This window comes from Rhinolophus sinicus, linkage group LG09 (assembly GCF_036562045.2).
Source record: "Rhinolophus sinicus isolate RSC01 linkage group LG09, ASM3656204v1, whole genome shotgun sequence".
Taxonomy (NCBI): domain Eukaryota; kingdom Metazoa; phylum Chordata; class Mammalia; order Chiroptera; family Rhinolophidae; genus Rhinolophus; species Rhinolophus sinicus.
In genome coordinates this window covers 39,619,850-39,644,497 of record NC_133758.1, presented here as the reverse complement: position 1 = coordinate 39,644,497, position 24,648 = coordinate 39,619,850, and the positions used below count along the sequence as shown (strand labels likewise).

At 38.1% G+C, this 24,648-nt stretch overlaps 1 protein-coding gene across 4 annotated transcripts in view; it reads right to left on the bottom strand.

Moving 5' to 3' along the window:
• The window catches only part of OSBPL1A (oxysterol binding protein like 1A), a 211,418-nt gene extending 192,179 nt beyond the window's left edge, over positions 1 to 19,239 (bottom strand). For 2 of the 4 annotated variants that reach the window (XM_074340215.1, XM_074340214.1), the window contains exons 1-2: positions 9,633 to 9,697; positions 1,486 to 1,608 (exon numbers count right to left, since the gene is read on the bottom strand). In XM_074340215.1, coding sequence (XP_074196316.1) covers positions 1,486 to 1,606 — 121 coding nt within the window. In that variant the 5' untranslated portion in view covers positions 1,607 to 1,608; positions 9,633 to 9,697. Of the gene's footprint in view, positions 1 to 1,485; positions 1,609 to 9,632; positions 9,698 to 10,095; positions 10,203 to 19,103 lie in introns of those variants that run through there. The other 2 variants (XM_019741214.2, XM_019741215.2) reach the window with 2 other exon arrangements.
• Between the last annotated feature and the right edge of the window lie 5,409 nt (positions 19,240 to 24,648).

Sequence of the window (24,648 nt, the reverse complement as noted above, 5' to 3'; positions counted from 1 at the left end):
AAAGACATAAGATGAGATCTGTGGCTCCTGATTGTAAGCCCACAGAGTAAAATGAGGGAACACTGACAATAAGCGTGTGGCATGTGGGATGCTAGGAAAAGCTACCCTAGCAGACCACCTATCCCAGCACTCACCTGCAAGGTGGCCACAGCAAAGTAAACTCTGTAGTGTAGGCACAGGGGAGGCCAAATTCTGGCTAACCATAGCTGCTCTTAGCTCCCATATGTCACTGAATTCCCACATGTCACCCTCGGCCACACTCCTGTGTGGATGAGTTCAATCAGCATACCTTGGCCATGTAGCAGATGGAAGTGTGACAGAGGGTCGGGGTGACACAAAGCTAACAAGAGCCAAGGTGACTTTCCTGACAGTCCAGGAGTACCACCAATATCACATAACAAACTGAGGCACCTGAGTTTGACTTTGTCCCTAAGTTCTACTTCAGCTACAAATGCTTAAGGAGAACTAGGAAGAAAAGGGTCACTGAGGAACCAAAGGCTATACAAACACACAGCAAGGCTCACCTTTACATTTAAATGCCACCTCACGGGAGATGGGGGAAGGAGAGAGGTAAGAGGCTCTGGAAGATCAATCATTTACCAAAAAAGCTCCTGAGAGTGAGGTACCCAAAGACTAACATTTAGTCCTCCATATTCCCAGAGTGAGAGGTGCTGGTTGAAATATCAGAACTATTGTAGAAAATAAATTCTATTTCTTTGCATACTTGAGTATAATGTATGTGCAACCTTGTTGCACAAGGCACATTATGATTTGGCTGCTACCTATCCACCTAGCCTTATCCCTCACCCCCTCCTGCCTGCAGGTCTTTGCCATCTAGGTCACCTCTCACCTCAGGACCTTGGCACATGCTATTTCTTCTGGCTTGAACCCTTTTCTTCTCTAGTTTCACGTGGGTAAGTCCTACACATTCTTCATATGTCACCTTAGAATCAATTCCTCCACGAAGTTAATCTTTCAAGGTCTATTTATATACCTCTCCTAAGAGGTTCCATGACATCCTGCACTTCTGTATTCTGATACATATTGTTAATGCAGACTAGTCTGATCTATTAATCAACTAGACTAGTCTCAGTGAGGGAAGGGATTCTGACTGATATGATCTCCAAGGTACTTCACACGACTCTGGGCATACAGGAAACATTCAAACCTGCTGGTTCAACTACAATGTCTCTGAGAAGAAAAATTATCACAGCATGCATCTTATGGGCACAGGCTTACTCTTGTAAATCATAAGGTTTGGGATCCACTGACAGTTGTAAGACTGGATCTTAACTTCTCTGACTTTGAAGTAATTAGGAGAAGCATTTTACCTACTCTCGTGGGGGTTCTTTTTAGAATAAGAAATGGACATTTATTGCAAGCAAAACCACAAAACTCAGTGCTAAGTAAATGATAGAGTAGTGCATAAGAGAAAGTACATAAGTAGGTGCAAGAGAAAATTTTAAAAATCCATTCAAAACTTACCTTTGCAATTAATGTCAGCAATTACTTCATTCCTTTCCATAGTTTCTAATAGCTGTCTTACTTCTTCAGCATTGCCATTTCTGGCATGATGGAGAAGCCGTTGTTCTGCTTCTGTGTTCATTTCTATATTTAAAAAGTAATAATGTTACTATTATCTAAGATAATATTATTATTATCTAAATAGCGTTCAGATATTACCTGCCAAAAAGGGAAAAGAATGATCTTGATTTTGCAGCTAATAAGATAGACACAAAAACTGATTTAAAAAAATCAGTTGCAGGGCCAAAACATAACCCAGCCAGACGCCCTGCCTTTTGTATTACTATCAAAGAAGTACACTAGACATTTGGGGAAGTTTCTTAATCTCTCCAAGTCTCTGTTTCCTCATCTACAAAATACAACCAATCCCATGAGCTGTTGTAAAATTGTGTCTATAAAAGCATTCTGTCAAATACAAAGTATTTTTCAAACAGTTATTACATCAATAATTAGATAAAGTTAAAATATTGCCATTCAAAAAGAATTATTAAAAGACTGGCATAAATTAAAACATTCAAAACCTGTTCAAAAAAACCATTTTAAACAGAAAAAAATAAATTTTGATAAGTACCTTGGAGTCACTATTATTAGAAATAAATTTTTTCTTTCATATTTTCTTACCAAATATAGAGGACTATGAACAAATCTAAGGCATTTATGTCAACATGTTATGAATAACAATTCCTAAAACTAATACAAATTTCATTCTTACTATTAATCAAATAAATACAAATAAACACAAAGAATTTTTCTGCACACCAGATTAGCAAAAAAAAAAAAAAAGATTAAACACACCCAATGCTTGTATGGACAGGAAATGTGCACTCTGATAAACTGCTAATATAAATGAATATAAATGGATACAATTTTTAATATGTTGTAGGGAGAGATGCAACAATTTGATAATATCAAATAATTTTCAAAATACACAAACACCTAGGGAGAATTCTGGGAAGATAGCATGGAGGATGCACCGGAAATCTTTCTCCCCACCTAGACAACAAAGGCACCAGGAAAATCTGATGTAACTATTTTGGAACTCTAGAATTTATTGAAGGCTTGCAACTACCAGGAAAAGATTTGGAAGGTAAACTATAGTTAATTTTGATCAATTTCAGCTCTTAGCTCAGAAACAACTACCCATCCTCCAACCCCAGCCTCATGGCCGGCAGCTATACAGTATTCCTGGAACAACCTATGGGAGCCAGGATTAACAAAAAGGATCTTGTCCTCCAAATATCAGGGCTCTGTGCTCTGATCACTGACTGCTGCTTCTGATCACAGAGGTGCAGGAAAAGAGGTGGGCAGTAATCGCTGCAAGACCCTCCCTCTCCCATTAAAGTGACTTCCAAGGAAGTTAAAGGGCCAGTGCCCTTTTCCCCCCCTCCATTTCTCTCTTTTTCCCCTTTTAAGAGCCAGACATTCAAGACTAGGAGATTCAAAACAACTGCATATATGGGAAAAATTAGAATGTGACTGCTCTTGCCCAGAGAAAGGCTCAGGAAAGACCTATGTAGACCTTAAGTTTATACCTTAGGCTGATCCGTGGCACAGAGACAGCCTACATCAATCAAAAGACAATAAACAACAAACAGAAAATCCTGGGGAAGGGAGAAAATATGATTTCCAGAGTTACCACATTATTAGATTCAAATGTCTACTATTTGACAAAAAAAAAAAATCACAAGGCAACAAAAGATACAGGAAAGTATGGTCCATTCAAAGGAAAAAAGTAAATCAACAAAAACTGTCCCTGAAAAGACCTGATGGCAGATATATACTAGACAGACTTTAATACAACTGTTTTAAAGATGCTCAAAGAACTAAAGGAAGATGTACGAAAATGACGTATGAACAAAATGGGAATATCAATAAAGAGAAAATCTAAAAAGAAACCAAAAAGAAATTCTGGAGCTGAAAATACAATAACTGAAATGAAAAACTTACTAGAGGGATTCAAAGGCAGATTTGAGCAGGCAGAAGAATCAACAAACTTGAAGATAGGACAATGGAAGTTACTGAATCTGAAGAACAGAAAGAAAAGATTTAAGTAAAGTGAATGAAGCCTAAGGGACCTCTGGAACACTATTAAGGGGACCAATATATGCATTGTGGGAGTCCCAAACAAAGAGAGAGGGGCAGGGAGAATATTTTAAGAAATAATGGCTGAACACTTCACCAATATGATAAAAGACTTGAATACATCCAAGAATCTCAACAAACTCCAAATGAGCTAACCTCAAGTGATGCAAATCGAGACACACTGGAATCAAATTTTCAAGCACCAAAGACAAAGAAATAATCTTGAAAGCAGAAAGAGAGAAGAAATAATCACATACAAGGGATTTTCAATAAATTTACCAGCAGATTACTCGTCAGAAACTTTGGAGTCCAGGAGACAGTGGGCTGATATAGTCAAAGTGCTAACAGAAAACAAGTGTCAACCAAGAATCCTGTATCTAGCAAACTGTCCCTCAAAATGAGGGAAAATTAAGACATTCCTAGAAAAACAAAAGCTGAGGGAGGTCATTATCTTTAGACCTGGCCTAGAAAGAAATGCTCAAGAGAGTCCTACAAGGTAAAATGAAAGGACATTAAACAGTAACTCAAAGCCATATGGAGAATAAACATCTCAATAAATGTAAATACAAGGGCAAATATAAATTGATTATTGTAACACTGGTTTTTAATTGTACTTTGTTTTCTACATGATTTAAGAAACACATTTAAAGAAAAAAACAAGTATTAGTCTTGTTGATAAAAAGGGGGTACTGTAATAAATCAAACCAAGAGTTACCTTACAGGGTGATCTGATCAGAAATTCCTAACTGGGCAGGTCATGGTGGGTCTATAATTTTAGTAAAAGGTTTTTAAGCAAGCCCTGTCCACTGTTCTCGCGAATCTAATTTAACACACCTTTGACATGCCAGAAGTAATCCTCTTTTCCAGACCCCTCAAAGACTAACCACCCTCGTGGGAGCAAATAATCCTGTTAACCAGCCTGTACCTTGCATTCTCCCACCTTACTGCAATCTCACTTATGTTCCCTCTTTAATTCCAAATGTATTTTTTAAAAAAACACTCCAAAACTGACATTCTCTGAATCATCTGAGCTTGCTTCCTGGCAATGTCCTTAGTTTGGCTCAAATAAACTCATAAAACTTCTCTATAGGTTTGGACATTTCTTACATTCACAGTCTAAAAGCTAGTATTATTGTAACTTTGGTTTGTAATTCCAAATCTTGTTTTCTGGATAATCTGAGACTATTTCAAAGAATTATTGGTTTATGATTTGGGGCATACAATCTATAAAGATGAAATTTTGTGACAACCACCAAAAGGTGCAGAGTTTTTGTATGTTATTGAAGCTGGTATAAATTCAAACTGGTGTGTCAATTTTAGGATGTGGAAAGTAATCCCCACGGCAACCACAAAGAAAATAGCTATAGAATGTACACAAAAGAAAATGAGAAAAGAATTTAAATATTTCAGTACAAAAGAATCAACTAAACACAAAACAAGACAATAATGCAGGAAATGGGGAAAAAAGTGATTAAGGCATATAAATAAATGACAGAAGTCCCTCCTTATCAATAATTACTTTAAATGTAAATAGATTAAATTCTCCAACAATGACAGAGATTGGAAGAATGGATAAAAACACATGATCCAACTATATGCTGTCCAGAAGAGACTCACTTTAAATCCAAAGACACTAGTACATTGAAGGTGAAAGGATGGAAGAAGATATTCCATGCAAATAGTAACCAAAACAGAGCAGGTATGATGACACTAATAGCAGACACAAGAGACTTTAAATTTTTAAAAGTTTACAAGAGATAAAGAAAGGCATTATGTATTAATAAAAGTTTCAACATAGGGGCCAGCCCAGTGGCTCAGGTGGTTGGAGCTCCGTGCTCCTGGCTCCGAAGGCTGCCGGTTGGATTCCCACATGGGCCAGTGGGCTCTCAACCACAGGGTTGTCAATTCGGTTCCTCGAGTCCCGCAAGGGATGGTGGGCTGTGCCCCCTGCAACTAGCAACAGCAACTGGACCTGGAGCTGAGCTGCGCCCTCCGCAACTAAGACTGAAAGGACAACTTGAAGCTGAACAGAACCCTCCACAACTAAGATTGAAAGGACAACAACTTGACTTGGAGAAAAGTCTTGAAAGTGCACGCTGTTCCCCAATAAAGTCCTGTTCCCCTTCCCCAATAAAATCTTTAAAAAAAAAAAAGTTTCAACACAGCAGCAATATATAACAATTATAAACATGTACATAACTAAAACAGATTATCAAAATATATAAAGCAAAAACTGTGATAATTAAAGGAAGAAACAGTTCCACAATAGTTGGAAACTTCAATACCCCACTCACAATAAAGAACTGAATAACCAGACAGAAGATAACTAAGCAAATAGAGAACTTAACACAATAAACCAATTAGATCTAACACATAGAGGACTCTATCCAACACAACTTCTCAAGTGTACATGGACATTTTCCAACATGAGATCATATGTTAGGTCACAAATTAAGTCTCAATAGATTGTAAAAGATACATATCATAAAATATGTTCTCCAACCACAATGGGATGAAGTTAGAAATCAGTAACAGAAGAAAAACTGGAAAATTCACAAAGTTGTGGAAATTAAACAACATACTTTTAAACAACCAATGGATCAAGGAAGAAATCACAAGGGAATAAGAAAATGCTTAGACAAATGAAAATGAACATACAACATACAAAGTGGTGCTAAGGGGAAAATTCATAGCTACAAATGCTTACATTAAAAAGCAAGAAAGCTCTCAAATCACCAACCTAACTTTACAACTTAAGGAAATAGAAAAAAAAAAAAAAAAACACCTAAAAAGAACAAAGTAAACCCAAAGATCACAGAAGGAAAACTATAAAGATTAAACCAGAGATAAACAATATAGAGAATAGAAAATTAGAGAAAAATCAATAAAATCAGAATTTGGTTCATTGAAAAGGTCAGTAAAACTGACAAACCTTTAGCTAGACTGAAAAAAAGACTCAAATTACTAAAATCAGACATGAAAGGAAGGACATTACTACAGAAATAAAAAGATTTATAAAAGAGTACTGAGAACAATTACATGACAATAAATTGGATAACCTAGATAAAATGGACAAAGTCCTAGAAATATAAAACTCTACTAATACCAACTCATAAAGAAAGAGACCTCGGAACAGACCTACAACAAGTAAGTCTGAATCAGTAATCAAAAAAAATCTCCTGACAAAGAAAAGCCCTGGAATGTAAAATGGTACAGCCACTGTGGAAAACCATATGGTGATTCCTTAAAAATTAAAAATAGAATTGCCATATGATCCAGCAATTCCACTTCTGGGTATACACCCAAAAGAACTGAAAGCAGGGTCTTGAAGAGATACTTGTACATCCATGTTCACCGCAGCAGTATTCACAATAGCTAAAATATGGAAACAACCTAAGTCTCCACTAACAAACAAATGGATAAGCAAAATATGGTATATACAATTTGTACACACAATGGAGTATCATTCAGCCTTTAAAATGGAAGGAAATTCTGCAATATGCTACAGCATGGATGAACCATGATGACATTATGCTAAGTGAATGAGCTAGCCACAAAAAGAAACATTATATGATTTATAGTACTTAGAGTAGTCAAAATCATAGAGACAGAAGTTAAATGATGGTTGCCAGAGAATTAGGGAAGAGGGGAATGAGGAGTTGTTTATGGGACAGAGTTTCAGTTTTACAAATGAAAAGTTACAGAGACGGATGGTGGTGATCATAGCACAGTATTATGAATGTATTTAATACCACTGAACTGTACACTTAAAAATACTTAAGATGGTAAACCGTATATTTTAGAATAAAAATGAAAAAATACACATACGTCATTTTCTTTGCCAAATAGCTCAATTTCTAGATATCTATCCTGTGGAAATGTTTACACGAGATTATTTTCTAAGCATGTTCTTAAAGACTATTATTTACAATTTACAATAGTGAAAAGGTAGAAACAAGTCCACATCCCTCAATAGAGGACTGGTTAAATACATCCTCTAGAGAAGCTAAAAGAGATGGCCTATAAACTGGAGTATGGAAGACAGAATTGAACGTATGGTTTCAAAAAATAGCCATCTATGCATAGTGAGCACCATGACCCTCAGCCCTCTTTCTTTCATCAGCTTTTCTAATCTGGCAATCCAGGTTCTACCCTCCAAGAGGAGACTAAGCTAGTTATGGACCCTAGAGAAGAACATATTCTAAGAAGAAAAATACCAGGAGCTCCAAACAAATGGCCAAGCCAGATAAATCCTATAATGAAGCTGGCAGTCAATAAGGCCCACCTACTTTCTCAGTTTCCAATCAGATTTCTAGTTCCCCACTTTTAAACAAGAGCCAATAAACAAGGATGGAGCCTCTAAAATATGAAAGGCAGAGACCAAAGCCAAGCAAAAAGGCAGGAAAAAAAAGCAACTTGGAGAAAACAAATTATTCAGAGGATCTGTTAAAAAAGAAAAACTAACATTCATAGAGGATAAAAAAATATGTCCTTAAACAAAAACAAGATGCCATACTAAAATGTAAAATAACAATAAAATTGGAGAATAAAAGAACTCTAGCCATTAAAAATGGTAGCAAAAGTTAAAAGCGCAATAAAAGAGTTGGAAAATAAGACTGAAATATGTCTTAGAAAATAAAGCTGTTAAGAAAACACAAGAGAAAATATAAGAGAATTAAGAGGACTGGTCCAGGAGGTTGAACTTCCAAATAATAGAAGTTCTAGAAAAAGAAAATAGGGAGGAAATAAAAAAATGCAAGAAAATTTTACAGAATAAAAGGGCCCAATAAGAGCCCAGCAGTGCTGAAACTATAGACAAAAGAGACCCCACTAAGGCACATCATCACAAAATTTTAGAACTTTGGAGACAAAGAATATCCCATAAGCTTCCAGGGAAGGAAAAGTATATATATATAAGGTAATAAAGGAGCAGGTATCAGAATGATTTTGACTTCTCAACCTCAACACAAGCAGCTGCTAAAAGACAACAAAGCAATACCCCAAAGTTCTAGAGAAAAATTATTTCCAACCCAAAATTTAAAGCAGACACTTAAAGGCAGGGGTAGAATAAAGACGTTTTTAGCCATGCAAGGATGCACTCACCTGCCACGCATCATTTCTCAGGAAACTACTACTGGAGGATATGGTCCACCAAAATTCATAAACCAAGAAAGGAAGTTGTGAAATACAGGAAATTCACAAAGGAAGTTCCCCAGAGTAAAGGGAGACATCTGAAATTTAGCTGTGTGCTTAGCCTGGCTCTTATCCATTCTTGGTTCTTCTGGGTTTTCTGTTAATCCCATTTCTGAATTCCATGTTCTTCTACCTGACCAGCTGAGGGTACTCATTCCACCCCAGGAAGTGTTCTGCTTCCACCTATCCCTGAGAAGTAGAGGTTGGTCTCTGTGAGACTCCCCCTTCTCTCCCCGCCCCCCGTACCCACACAAACTCCTGCCAGGCAGGGGCCCAGAACCCAGAACCAGGGGTCCCCTTATAGGCCTATCAAGTAACCATACTGTAAACCCTGTTCCCAGCACTCACTCAAGGCCAGGCTCACTGCCTCTTCAAAGGGCTCACATAACCTCTGACGGGAGCCAAACCCAAACTCTGACCAACAGACTTATTTTCAGTGTATATTTTCCTGGGAGACTTCATCTAATAGTGACCATGACACCCTTTCTTCACATAACTCGTTAATCAGCTTTTACACTAACCACCTCTGCATTCATCTATGTGCATATTTATTAAAATTAAACATCTGACTAATCATTTTAAAAGTTTCATTGTACTTATATTCATTTTAGCACTGATATAAAGCAAAAACATTAAAGAATGTCCATCAATAAAGGTTTGCTCACCTAACTGAATACTATGAAACCATTAAAAAGGTAAAATAATTTCTAAAACTGTGGAATTGCAATATATTGTTAGGTCGGATGGTCTCAACACAGCATAATCTCTACATGTGTTCTATATAGTCATAAAGAGTGGGAAAATACACCAGGATAATAACAGTGGTTACTTACTCCATGCAGTAAAATTATGAATGGTTTTAAATGTCTTCTTTTCACAGTCGTATTTTCTAAATTTCCTACAACATAAAGGAATTCCTTTATAAGAAAATATAAGTTATTAAAGATAACAAATATTCAAGTCAAAATTAAATGAATATTTTTAAGTTCTTCAATTTCTGTGTAATAAATATGAAAAGGATAAACATCTATCATGTATTTAAACAGGCCATTGTAATATATTAGCCATGCCAGTTGCTCATAAACGCTGGGATTGGGGTTAAAATGTATTTAACAAATGTTTCTTGAGTATGTACCAATGGTAGGTTCTGCTATAGGCACTGCAGGTACAATGATGAACAAGACAATCCCTGCCGCCCAGAAACAGGACAAACAATAATCACACCAACATGTGCCAAGTACAGTAAAATACAAGGGACAGCGGCTGTACAGAAAAGAGGGGAGATTAGCTACTCACCTGCATTAGTTATGGAAGGGATCACAGAGAAAGTGAAATTTAAGCTGAGACTTGAATGAGGAATTCACCAAGACCACCAGGTTGAACAAGGTTTCTAACCTGAACACCTGTTAGAAAAGAAACAATCTTGGGTGAAGATGTGATTCCATTTTGGTCATGGTGAGTTTGAGATTCCCATGGGAAATGGAGAGGGAGGTATCCCATGTGCAATTAACTAATACCAGTTTGAGTACGCTAGAGAATGCTCTCCTAGGCTAGAATTCCAACAGTGAGTTATCAGCATATCATTGGTCTTTAAATTCGTAAGGGTAAAAAAGACCCCTTCTCCTAGAAGAAGACTAACATTTAAGGTGAAGGAGACCAGGGACTGAAAACTAGCAAAAAGGACTAAGGGTGGAGGAGAACACAGAAGAGCGTTGGTGGTAGCACTGAAACCAAGAGAGAAGAGTGTTTCAAGGGAGTCAGATTGCTGTGAAATGCCCAGGAAAAGCAAGGACCAGACCTGCAAATGACAATTGGTTGGGCAAGTAGGAGGCCACTGATGAACTCAAGAATACTCAGTGCAAATGACAGAGACAAAAAACAGATTTGGGTAAATTGAGAAGTTAAAGTGGGATAATGGGGAGGAGTACACCAGACTCCTTTAAGATAACTTGGTTCTGAAGAGCTGGTGATAGCCTCAGTTTTAGTATATTAGATACCTGGGTATGTTTATAGGCAGTGGGGCAAGTGTCAGGAGAGAGGGAAAGCTGTAAATACAGGTGAAAGGAAGGGAGAAGGAGAGACTGAACAAGATCCTAGAAGAGACTGAAGCAGGTGGATGAAAGCCCAAGATGACTGCCATTTCCCTAAAAAAAGAAACAGATTCTTAGGTACCGTTAACAGGAAAGAGGGTTCTTACTACACAACGGGATGTTGGGGGTGTTGGGGAGGGGAGGAGGAACAGAAGTAAATAAAATAGTATTTTAAAATTAAGAGGGGAACAAGGCCAGTTAAATTTCACCAAGACAGAAAAATAAAACAAAACTCTTGTTGCTCTATGCCTAAATCCCATATGTATCCATTTTAACACAGGCAAAATATTCTGAAGGCAACTTAGACATTCTCTCCTTTTCAATGTAATTTAACACTTCACCCATCAAAACTAGTTACTCTATCTGTAGACTGAACCAACTCTAAAGGTTTGTCAACTGTAAAACTTGGAACTTACTCAAATAAGCAATACCATGAGGATAAATTCCAAAATGCAAACAGGCATTTTCGAGCCTTTCCCTTTATCAACTTCCATTACTTTAAAAAGGAGTGGCAGGGATGGCCGGGTGGCTCAGCTGATTAGCGCGCAAGCTCTTAACAAGGTTGCCGGTTCAATTCCCACATGGGATGGTGGGCTGTGCCCCCTGCAGCTAAGATTGAAAATGGTGACTGTACTTAGAACTGAGCTGCGCTCTCCACAAATAGATTGAAGGACAATGACTTGGAGCTGATAGGCCCTGGAGAAACACACTGTTCCCCAATTTAAAAAAAAAAAATGAGTGGCACTGGTGGGAGGGGACTGACACTTTCTCCTATCTCCCCTTAGAAACAAATTTATAAAATCATGTATACATTTAAAACTTACTTCCACAAACAAATCATCTTTTTGGAGCAGAAAACAGTAAAACTACATTTTTATAGCAAAATAATTTCCTAGTGGCTCTAACACCCAGTCAAAATAGCACAATTCCAAAAAAATACCTGTAATTTAAAAACCAACTGAACATCCTAAAATACCAGTATAATAAAATGATCTCTAAGTTCCTTTCAGCTATGCTACAAAGAAACTACTAAGAAAATGTTCCAAACCAAGGCATAAAAACATTCCTATTTCTTTTTTCATCCAAGAACCATCACAACTAAAAGCCCATTGCTGTCTATGCAGACCTCAATATGTAGAATATCATTCTTAGTATCACTAGTATCTAAAACCTTATTCCTTAAGGGGCACCTACTAAGTCACCAGCACCAGCTGGGAAGGTGTCCAATGTGACAGCCCCTAGAAGCTGCAGTTTCCCCATTAACACCTGGTGGTGATGAGGGTGATTTAAGTCCTCACTTTGTGTGTGAATAGGTTCTGCAACTTTAAATGACATATAATAAAACCAATTTTACCATAGGATAAGTGATATAAACAAGAGTTAAGTTCCTAGGCATGTCATCATTATAAGGAATAAGGATTCAAGGACCAGCTGTATCACCATTCCAATCGCGATTACCACACAAGGAGATGAATCAATAAACCACTTAATTGGGGCAGCCAGGTGGCTCAGTTGGTTAGGGCACGAGCTCTCAACAAGATTGCCGGTTCAATTCCCATATGGGATGCTGCGCTGCGCCCCCTGCAACTAAAGATTGAAAACGGCGACTAGACTTGGAGCTGAGCTGCGCTGAAGGACAATGACTTGGAGCTGATGGGCCCTGGAGAAACATAGTGTTTCCTCAATATTCCCCAATAATTAATAAATAAATAAACCACTTAATTGAGGGCCTACCACATTCCAGATATTGTCCTAAACTTTGATGACACACTAATGAATAAAACCAGGACTTCTACTAGACCTGGAGAACTTATAAATGCTATAAGGAAGACAAGTGCACAAATAAATTACTAGCCACATCTCTCAAGAGATCTGACTTTCCCTCTCCACCTCCACCCTCAACTATATGGATCCTCTTTATAAACCCTCAGTTGTTTTTTTTTGTTTTTTTTTTTGGCCACAACATGTCTGCCTGTAGGTATAACTAGATGGGGTCGTTTCTTTGGTTCCTGCCTACACTACACTGTAAACTGGATTAGAAAACGAATCCTGTATCTATTACATTCCCCACTATATCCCTAGTACCTAGCAAGGTGCCTAGAACACAGTCTACAATCAAATACTAATATTAATTAAACGGACAGATGGATGAATGGATGGGACTTAGTTCTTTGAGAACAAGGCAATCAAGTTTCCCTATAGCAGGGTCTGAAGACGATGTATTTATGAGTGGCACACCTTTATCTAGTGACAAAAAAATTAATTTAAGTTTCTTCTTATATGCCACAAGAAGTAAATTGATACCAAGAGGGACAAATTTTAAAAATACACACTCTAGGATTATTTAGGATTGGCGCTACTTCTTTAATTTGATGCATCTCTAATTTATGTTATTTAATTTCTGTGATTAACAGTTAACTTCAGAAAAAATACAAAATAAAAGAATCGAAATTCACATGTTGAACAGACTTTTTACAACGTTCGTTGGAACTATAAGAGCTTATTTCAGAAAAGTACTTTGTCTCTGATGTTTAAGCCAAAAGACAAGCAATCCCTTAACGCAGCTGATCAGAATGGATTTGAGCCATGTCCTAGCAGCACACACAGTATTTTTCATAATCACTTTATGGATGTTTTCAAGTGCTCTTTTCACACTCACGCAATTCCAAGCTCTGTTTTTAAGATCAATTAATGAGATTTTAATGGTCAAGGGAATATTTTCAAGGAAATAACTAGACAAAAAACATTCTGAGCTTCAAAAACTGGGAGACTAGAGACCATTCTGCCTTCTTTCCTCTCCTCCAAGGTCCATTGGGGAAGCTAGGCTTCTAATTCAAAATTATTTTGTGGAAAGCAAATTTGTGTTTTGTTGTTTTATAAACATAGCAAATTACCTAATTAAAGTGGTACCCATAGTTGACAGTCCATGCCACTATATCCCCATTCTGTATAGTGCTTAAATGCTAGCGCTGACAACTCTGAGATCCTGGCAGAGACCCTATAACTTACAGTTTAAAGGGCAATCATGACTTGTTAAATTTGGTCAGAGGTCTACTATTTTATGATTTGAACTGCTACTTTACTATTCAAATTTAATTTCTACAGGATCAAAGCAGAAAATTCCTAGAGAAATAAGAAAATAAAGTTCAACAATCAGCACTAATTCACCCAAGTATCCTAAATTCAAAATATTAAACAATGTATCCTTTGAGTTAATGGTATATGAAAAGCTAAAAATTCAAAGAAATCCCAGCTAATTTTATCAATACATACTTCAACTGGACTTCATAAAACATTATGAAAGTAAAGCAGTTCCTAAAAAGTTAAGCCTACAATTACCATATGATCCGTAATTCATATGGTATTATGTGTACCCAAAAGAACTGAAAGCAGGGACGCAAAGAGCTATCTGCACGCCCCTGTTAATAGCAGCATTCTTCACAACAGCCAAGTGCTGGAAGCAACCTAAGTGTCCAGTGATGGAGCAATAGAAAAACAATGTGGTACACACACACACACACACACACACACACACACACACACACACACAGAGAGGAATATTATTCAGCCTTAAAAAGGAATGAAATTCTGATATATGCTACAACATGGATGAACCGTGAACACATTGTGCTAAGTGAAATAAGCCATAAACAAAAGGGCAGATATACTATTACACTATTATATGAGGTACTAGACAAATTCATACAACAGAAAGTAGGATGGTTATAACTAGAAGCTGAGGGAGGAGGGAATGGGGAGTCTGTGTTTAATGGGGACAGAATTTCCTTTTGGGATGATGAAGTTCTAGAAATGGATGGTGGCGATGGTTGCACAACAATGTGAATGTACTTAATGCCATGCAATAGTACACTTGAAAATGGAAAAAAAGTTAATTTTGTGTCATGTGTATTTTACCACAATAAAAAAATAAATCAGGAAGCATTTGACATATGGCTCTCACAATTGCCAAATAGCTTTTATCCTATTAACAAAGCCAACTGGAGCCTAATTATTCAAAAATTGTTACAACTCTGTTGTGATTATTTTTTAAATTCTCAAGTACTGATTTTATGGTTGGTATTACACTAAAATATTTGAAACACATTGTATAGTAGGAATTTGAATAGTGAAAAAAATTAAATGTGTTCATGAACAAATACATATATATTACAATCTAAATCTTAGAAACAAAAAAATCCGTAGTGTGCTTAGCACTGCATTCCAAAGTAGCTGCTCAATGGTGTTGGCTCTTTGTGATAATATATTCTTTTAATATGAGAAAAGTATTAAAAATTAAAGTTACTATGTAAAATCACAGCAATAGCGAAACAATAAATTTTGCTCTCAATCTTATTAGTTACTAGCAAACAATCAGTAAGTTCTCTGGTATGACCATACATGTATGTATGTGTATACACATATGTGTATGTATATACAAACATATGTGTATATAGAGAGAAAACTATGACATTTGTTATAACATAAACACAACTAAATGCATTTTTGTTTTAGAAATTCAACATTGGTAGAGATTCATATTTAATCTAATACTGATTTTAGAGATGGAGAAACTGGAAAGAACAAAGGTAAAGTTACTTGCTAAGTGTTGTATGACAGTAAAGCCACAACCAGAATCTAGAACTTAACTCAGGGGGTGAAATAATATTAATGGTATATATTTCATAAAACTCAAATCAGCCTCTAAAATTAAATGCCACTGATCCTAGTTACTGTTCATGTGTGAGCATTAAGTCAACTCTGCATTACTCATTTTAGGAGCTTTATTTACTAACTGAAATGAGATATCCAAAACATGGCAATTTAAGGAAAAAAACAACAAATTTTAAAGTCTACTTTAGAAAGCACTCACTCTTTCTTTTAAAATATATAAAATTAAAAATCATTCAATTTTTAATTCAGTGAAACTTTTTCTCTAACTCCCTTGATAAGACTTCATAAGCCCAGATAAATGGCATTGTCTCTTTTGAAGGAGAAATAAGAGAACGGACTATATTTGTAACATTTCATATTAGTTTGTAAACCACTGAAATCAATCTATCATAAAATGTTTACACCCTATTATTCACTTCGTATTTGACACATTTACATTACCTTCTTATTCGTATTCATTACACACTCAGTGCCTTAGATGCCACATAAACATAGTAAAAGAAAAATCCTACTTGCAAGATATTTATCATTTTATCTTTATTCAAATGAAAATTTTAATGTTTATCAAAATTGGTGAAAATTAAATAAGCTTCATGTCTTTGCTTTATGAAACTGTTTAACCTTAAATTGCTATACATTTTATCTACTTCAACAATCAAGAACCCTGAGATGCTAAACTGATTGGAATTTGACTTGATTCTGAAAGTCATTACTATTTCAAAACAGATTGGATCCATAAAAGGAAAGGCCAGAGATGTCCACAAATTAGATAAATCCAGTTTTAGATAATAAAAATACTAAGAAGGTTGATTGTTACCTTTCAAGGATAAAAATCCTTGAATTACTGACAAAATATAAAGGTTCCCCATTTTGATTATTTCACATTTGAAAATTATCTTCCAAACGAATGTATAATACTGACCAGTTACATACCATATATTCAGAAGTTTCTCTTTAAAGAAAAACGTTAAACAAGAAATTAAAAATGTGGTTACTTTCCATCATCACATGATAGGAAAATGTAGTTAAGGACTGCTTTCACTATATAGTAATTTCCTATTTGCGAGTGGATGAGTCAAAGAACTCAGATTAAGTGGCCTAGTATAACTCTTAACTAAAAGCATTAAGACTATTTCTATTTCTTGCCCGCCTTATTAGTGGGTGAAGTGAGGCAAAAGCCAACATTTCTGGGAATCAAGAACATCCTGTAATTATATGGCATAAGATAACCAACGTATACTGTAGAGAGGGCATGACAGTATCTTTTTTGACATCTCATTAATAAATTCTGGCCAGATGGTATAAGCTGATGCCTACACTGCTAACAACTGCCCTCTTTCTAGAACCAGAGAGAATTTACCAGTCATCAGTGAAGTTCTGACCACCATCAGGCTTGGCTTGAAAAAACTGACAAGGTTCAGAACCACTTCAAATTTCTCATATGCACTTGCTATCGTATTCTTTCTCCTCCATATGTTATTAGTTAAGCTGATTTCTACTTGCTACTGACTACTCTTCTCAGTGAATTCATACAATGTACAAAAGCTCAGCTTCCAGTCATATTAAGATGTAAGAAATTGCCACAGCAGAGTTCCAACTTAAAAATTTGATTAGAAATATAAATGCACCTCTAAGTAAAATAAAGACACAAGAAGAAAATGTTTTATTTAACAGACACTACACCACGTTATTACTCAAAAGAAACTGGCTGTATTCTTTTTTCATATTTTAATTTTTTATTTAAAGTTGGTGATAAGAGTAAAATATAGTTAACTGCTCATACTTCCATTAACCCTGCTTTTAATTTTATTTAAATTTGTTAGGGTGACATTGTTAATAAGATTAGGTTTCACGTGTGCAATTCTATATAATACATCATCTGTATATTTGCATTGTGTGTTCACCACCCAAAGTCGTCTCTTTTGTCACCATATACTTGACTTCTTTATGCTTTTCTACCTCCCCCCAACCTCCTTTCCCCTCTAGTAACCACCATACTGTTGTCTGTGTATTATATCTACCTAATTGTTGGTTCTCAACAAGTATCACTTCCCTTTGTTTCAGGGGGAAAAGTAGGGAGCAATGGTCTTTTTTACGGAAATAACTTTCAGTTGCTCTGAATTACAGGTATAACACCTGCACAACAGCTGGCTCCAGAGACAAGGATTAGCCACCCACCGCAAATTTCTGCCAACGAACAATGAGACATTTAGCCAAGTGTCATCTGATAAACAGACCTTGGCAAAACCCTACACTGAGATAAACAACTGCTTCAGATAAATCTACTCAACTTGCAGCAGTTGACTCCTCTGTTTTGAATATCAGTTGCTCAATGCTGAGGAAAGTTGCTCTACCTGGGAGAAAGAAAATGATAGTTAACTTTTAAAAAGGACAGTTTTATCTCACTTTCCCCCACAGATAGTAGAGTCCCTCGTTTAGAACTAGGAGATGAAAAGAGTGGATTTTGTAACTATTCTACAATTAATACAGAGATCTTAAATTTTCAGCTGGGGGATTCAGAAATTATACCTACCACACTGACTGCAAAAAATTCTATCAGGGTTAGAACAGAACATTGCTAGCCCTCAAAACAAACCAACAGAGTATTTTCCAAATGTTGGCTAAAGAGCTGACGATGTTCTTAACTCATATCCAGAATGCATTAACTACAATACTAAGGCTAAAGTTTTCAGGGAAAACATCGCTGACTTAATTATATTACCAACTATCCACAAAAACCTAATACCCAAATTTGTAACATTCAAGCACCGTGATTAAGTTAACTTAATATCACAATGCCAACAGTTCAACTTCACAATACAGTCTGCATAAAGCGACGATTTCCACAACTGAAAGCTAATATTAACAAAATCAGGACAATCTTTTCCAATGCCTCCTTCCAATCAATAGGGCTACCGAGTAAATGAAGCTTTGTTTCTATTGTGCAGCTGCAATCTTTCATATTGTTTCTGAATCCCTCTGAGTTTTTCATGCTTGTCGAATTATCCACGCTGTACAGTGAGAACGGTCACATGATCAGCTCGTGACTTCCCCTGTGAATCAATTCTCCTCACATTAGTAGGAAACTAAGTTATGATGCAAACATCAACATATCGAGAAAGCACGCAGTTGATGACTTGGTAGAGAATGCATGTGGCATCAGCACGAAATCGTAGCACCACCAGTGGAAGTGCAACAAATGCCAACAGCTTGCTACTTTTAACAAGTTCCTTGCAGCTCTGGAGCAGCCAGCGGCTGCCAGGAAGCCGAACTCGGGCTTGGAGCCCAGCATCGCCACGCCACGACTCTCATCATCCTCAGAGGCGCGCGGGAAACGAGCACGCGCCCCCCACCAGGTGCGGACAGACTTCCCCCCGAGGACCACGCAGCGTGGAACCCGCTCTCACGGGAGCCGGCTTCGGAAATTGACCTACGCGGTCAACCCGGCACGCAGAGCTCCAGGGACGTAGGCCACGACCCCAGGCTGCTTCCCGTCTGCTCAACCCACGCCAAGGAGGCAGCCGTCACCAGGCTCGCACTCACCGAGGACTCGCGGCACCGCGGAAGGGCAGTCTCCCTGATCCCAGCGCCGAGAACCCGGAGGAGCGCAAGACACGGGGACACGGCTCAGCGAGGCAGTGGTACCGCCTCTCCGCGCCGCCCGCCCCACGAGCGCGAGTGTGCGCGCCTCTGTTATTTGTGCCCGGCCTATGCAGCATGTGACCGGCGGGCGGACTCCGCAGCGCGCTCAGCCTCGGGCCCCGCCTCCGACACGGCAAGCCCCCGCCCCCGCCCCCGCCCCGCTCCAGTCCCGCCTCGACCACCCGGGGCCGGTTCCAGGCTTTGCCAACGCCTGCGAGGAGGGGCCAAAGCCTCTGCGCTCCTCCCACCACACCCGGAAAGAAGCAGTGGACACTACCGAAGGACACGTAGGAGCTGTGGTGTGGACGGGACCCCCGCCCCCCAAGCCGAAGTAAATATGAGTATTGGGTTAATGCTCTGGAAATTTGTTATTAAACAAATACATCACCCAGTTGCCCACATTTTTTCTTTTCTGCTCTGGTTGCGACTTGCCCATGGGAACTTAATTGGCATTGTGAATTAACTACACCCGTTTTCCTTTTCACACGACAAAGGATGGTCTTAAAATGCCATACAGGTGTAACCGTTCTGAGATAGATATGAATGAGGGATGCTTAAAGAGATAAGGATTTACAAAATGTCCTTCACTTCTTGCCCCCATCAAATGATCTTTCATAAAGAGTCCACCCCTTCAGGCTCAACGCAAAACAGGTCTAGCCAGAGGGGTTAACATAGTGCGTAATGTGCAGGTTTATACTCGAATATAATTATGTATAACTAAGAGACAAAGTAAAGTTATGTGCATATGAAAATTTTTTCAACTTCTTGTATTCTCCAGTGTATTTAATAAACAACCTTTTGTAATGAAAAATTAACAAATAGGTATCATTTTTAAGAGACTGTAGTTTTTTAGTCAATTCAAGTCTACAAACGTACTGAGAACATTTAAGCACTACATGTGACACGCGGCAGATCTTAGAATGTCTTTGGAGAGCACAGGCAGCCTGGCTTGTGTATCCCAGGCTAGCATCATCTTTCACTAATAAAAAAGGACTTGAGTAGCACAATACTTCAACTGCAAAATGTGTAGTAATGAAGGCAGTCATATTTGCCTTGCGAAGAAGAAACCTCAGGTCTTATTTTCTAAGGATACTAAATTATCTTCAGAGCCAAAATAAAAATTGACTATTGAAATAATTTTCCATGATTCCCCTAAAGTCTTCATTTTTACTATGATTGAACTGCCTAAATTCACTACTCTGATTTTCCAATTCACTTTGCTCTTCTTGAATTTGTAAATAAATAACAGATCTTAGCCAATAGGAGGATGAAGGTAATAGAAAATAATCATGATTACCAATAAGAGAAGTTCCAATCTTCATAATATCATCACGTAAGCAATAATATAAACAGAGCCACTTTAAAGCAGAGCTGGAGCTGCCATGCCAGAGGTATTGCCTTGCATTTCAAACCTTGAAATGTTAAAAACAGGGCAAATAATTTTGGACTAGGCCTAGGCAACATTGTGTCCCAAAGAAATTTTTGCAAAGATAACAAAAAAGCAGTTATTATGACTACTGAACTGATAATTAGAAACATTGTTTAGAATTAACATCACTATGTTGGGTTCTCTGCACCAATAGAAATGCCTTCCTTTACTGATGTAATTGTTTCCCTTCCCTTACTCATAAATACCCATTGTCTTCGTCTGCTAACATTATTTGGGCTTCTGTCTGCATTAATGATTCCTGAATAGCTATTCTTATCTCAAATAAATTCTTGTTTGCCTCTCACTTTGAAAGGCCCTTTTATTTTTAGGCTAAGGAGTCTCTTTCGTATTTACGTCAATAACGGTTAGGAAAATATATCTCTGGCATTTTTATTGAAACCTAGTACAGATATTGTAGAACACTGCTGTCCAATGCAACTTTCTGTGATGATGGACATGTTCTATAATTCTGTTTTGTCCAATATAGTATTCACTAGCCACAAATGCCTACTGAGTTCTTGAAATTTGGCTAATGCAACTGAAGATTTAAATCTTTTCATTTTAATAGCCACAAGTGGATAGCAGCTACCATATTGGACATTGCTGTTCTAGAACAACAAATCAATTACTATATTGTCCCAAATCATGCCATAATCTATTTTAAGAAACGTTTGGCAGACAGCATCTCTGGAAACAATAAGTATTTTCTTCAAACTCTTCTCTGAGCTTATGAGTAGGTAGATATTTTAGTATTGCAGATAGAGCATGTTAAAGTAACTAGTATGTCATCCTTATCTACAGTGCATGTGAATAGGAACAGAAATGGGAGCTCCGGATGGATGGAAAAGGATTTGGGAGTAACGAGCCCTTTACCCTACCATTCCCATGCCTGACTGACCCAGTTGAAAAATTAACCATGGTCTAATTAACTTTAGACCACAATGCGATTCATCAGAATTGCCCATTGCCTGGTTCAGACTGGATCCGCCTAGGATTCTTTTGTTTGCTTGTTTCAGGAACCTTAGGAGCCCACAGTTCTCTACTCCTATTGCACTCTCTATATCCCACCAATTCCCTCCAGAATACAGCACCTGACGTTTGTGTCCCTGTAGTTTTGTCTTAGGTCTGAAACACCCCAGAATGTACTTCCTGCGTTGCATGTTTTGAAAACACTCCCCTGGTGCTAGTGTGTCTTTGAAGTGCTGTGGGAGCACCCTAAAGGCTTGTTAAATCTTATTAAAAGGAAGATTTTATGGACTAAGACTTTGGGGAGGGCTTTGGTAATTACTGCCTGGAATGCTAAAAAGTAGGTCAGATGTCAGCAGGCAAAGCCAGATAAATCGTTGAGCTGCGGAAAGTAACCATTCCCTACACCTACATACTATTAACCCTTTGTAGTTATAACTCCAGACCACCAAGGCTATGAGGTCACTGGGGCTTTTTCTCTCTTAAAAGCTGTCTTAAATTTTTTTTTTCCTTAGCTGGTCATTTGTGCCTTTACACTCAGTTTATTTAATAACTGAAATAAGTGAGTTGGTATATTTTCAAATATTAAATTATTTTTATGTAGACTTAATTCCGTGCCTGTCCCTCTTTTCCTAGGGGTGTGACACACAGATGTCCAAGCACCAATGATTGATTTTGCTGGGTTCCCTCGAAAATTTTAGAAAAGTCCCCTATATGTTGTTTCCTAGTTGCAAGCAACAAGCACTTAACTTAAGCAAATAGGGAGGGTACTGGACAGGATCAAAGAAACAGCTGAAAATCTGGACTGGCCAGCACACTTGCAGGGATCTGGGTAGAAGAGCTAGTCTACGGTTTTTCCTGGGTGCCACCAGTGGGAAAGAATAAGTTTTTCTGTCCTTTTGTCATTCTTCAGAAGAGGAGAGAGAGAGAACTTTTTGACTTCTAGGGCAGGGCAGCTTGACTGAAAATCCTACACTACTACCTTCCATAGAAGCGGTATATGCCACCTACACACACACACACACACACACACACACACACACACACACACACACTATCCTGATGCAGTGCTATTATCAGAAGAAGGGGCAATAGATAACGGGCAGCCACAGTCACAAAAATATCCACTACAGCTTCTTTTTTTCTTTTTCAATCAAGCCCTTCCCTTTCATAGCTTTTCCCATAAGGCACAAACAGCTTGGGCAATATCTTTGGGTCTACCTTTAGCCCTTAGCTCTTTTCATCACGAATATACCCTGATTTCCCATCCATAATGATCTGGCGAAGCACTGTGTCTGACTACCCTTTCTTGGAAGCCTCAGCAAGTTTGCCCTGCCCATAGCCCATTTTGAGAGCTTCCTCTGCAGCCTATTATTCCTGACTCAGCAGAAGGCGTAGGGTCAGGACCTAAGGAAATGGCACTTTTTTATTAGGCTTACCAAAGGCCTGGGAGATCTGTTCTGCGCAAACGAAAAGCTCTCTACTTAGTAGAATTAAACCATCTAGATTCTCTCTGGGTCTGTTTGACTGTGAAATATGCAAAGTAGAGTCTGCAGCCAGGGTATATGAAGAAAGGCATACAGAAGGAAGAGAAGGCAGAGAGAAAGCAGAAACCATGGGACATCAAGGAGAGTAGAAAAAAAGGCAATCGGGAACAGCAGATGCAAGAGCAGAGAGAGCAGGATGGAGACCCCAGTATGGAAACTCTATAGAGAGCCAAGTGTGTCTCCCTGCTGAGAGGGTGATAACTGGTGGCTGCAGCATTATCTTCAAAAACCTTTCAAAGAGCACAGATGTTTCTGCTTTTTATCTCTGCATTGTTGCAATAAATTCCTACTCTTTACCTAATGTATGTAACCTGAGGGTTTCTCTATTCCTTGAATGTAGAGAAAGCCTAACACGCCACTACTACCGCCTTTCTTGCTCTCTGCTCTCATTCTTCATCTTTAACAACGTGTCAATACCGCCTTTCTTTCAATAGCCACCTCTTCCTTTAGGGTCTCTACTGCTCTTTGCTCTTCTGAGCCTTCTAAAACACATCTCTTTTCCAGATCTCCACTAACCTCCACTATTCCTGCATCACCTGTCAACAGCTGACATGGTCCAGTCAAAGGCCCCAATCTCAATGAGTTACAAAGTATGAGATTTCAGTTCATTTACTGAAGTCACAAAGATCTAAGTAAGGGGATTCGATGGGCCAGTCTTGGGGCCTGAATTGGAAGTATAGATCAAATCTTAAATTTGGAAGTCATCAGAATTAATCTCATCCAAACCTAAAGCCGGAATGTCCTTAACCACATTCTGAAGAGATATTTCTTGAGGCTGGGAAATTCATAGGCTGGCAGATCACTGCTTCACAGTGCATCTTGAGGGGGAACAGAATATGCCACCCCGGAGTGGCACCACTTTGGCATGTAAATTATTTTGAGCTGAAGACAATTGGGGCCAACAGACTCAGGCAGAGCTTTTTACCTCTCCTTTAGCTGCCTAAAATAATTTAGACAGGGGGCCTGTACCAGGAAGAGAGCTATTATCAGAGATAACTTTTATATCAGAAAGACTTACCTGCATGGCCTGGCAGACATTTGTTAACCAAACACTTGCTTTTCTCATCTTCTTGTGAATTGTCTTCCTCCCCTTTGAAGCCCCAGATACGTACCCCCTTCGCCTTAGCTCAGGATGGTACATAAGCCTCAATTACCTGACTGCTGGGAAAGTCTCCTATTTTTATAGGGCTCTGGTATGTACAGAATTTTTTTTTCTCCTGTCAATCTGCCGTATGTCAATCTAATTATGAGACCAGCCAAAGAACCTAAAGGGAAGAAGGGAAACGTTTTCTGCCCCTTCGAGCTCAAACCACTGCCCCCCAACATCATTATTATTAGAAGTTCCTCTTACTGCGACAAACGCTGGCTCCAAACAGCTTCACTTGTTAGTTCTCAATATAAAGCTGAACTGAATAAGTTTAATTACCCTTTCACACACCATTCTTCTAAAAAGTTAAAGACAACTAGTATGAGCGGCCTTGTTTTTTGTTTTCTTGCGTTCCCA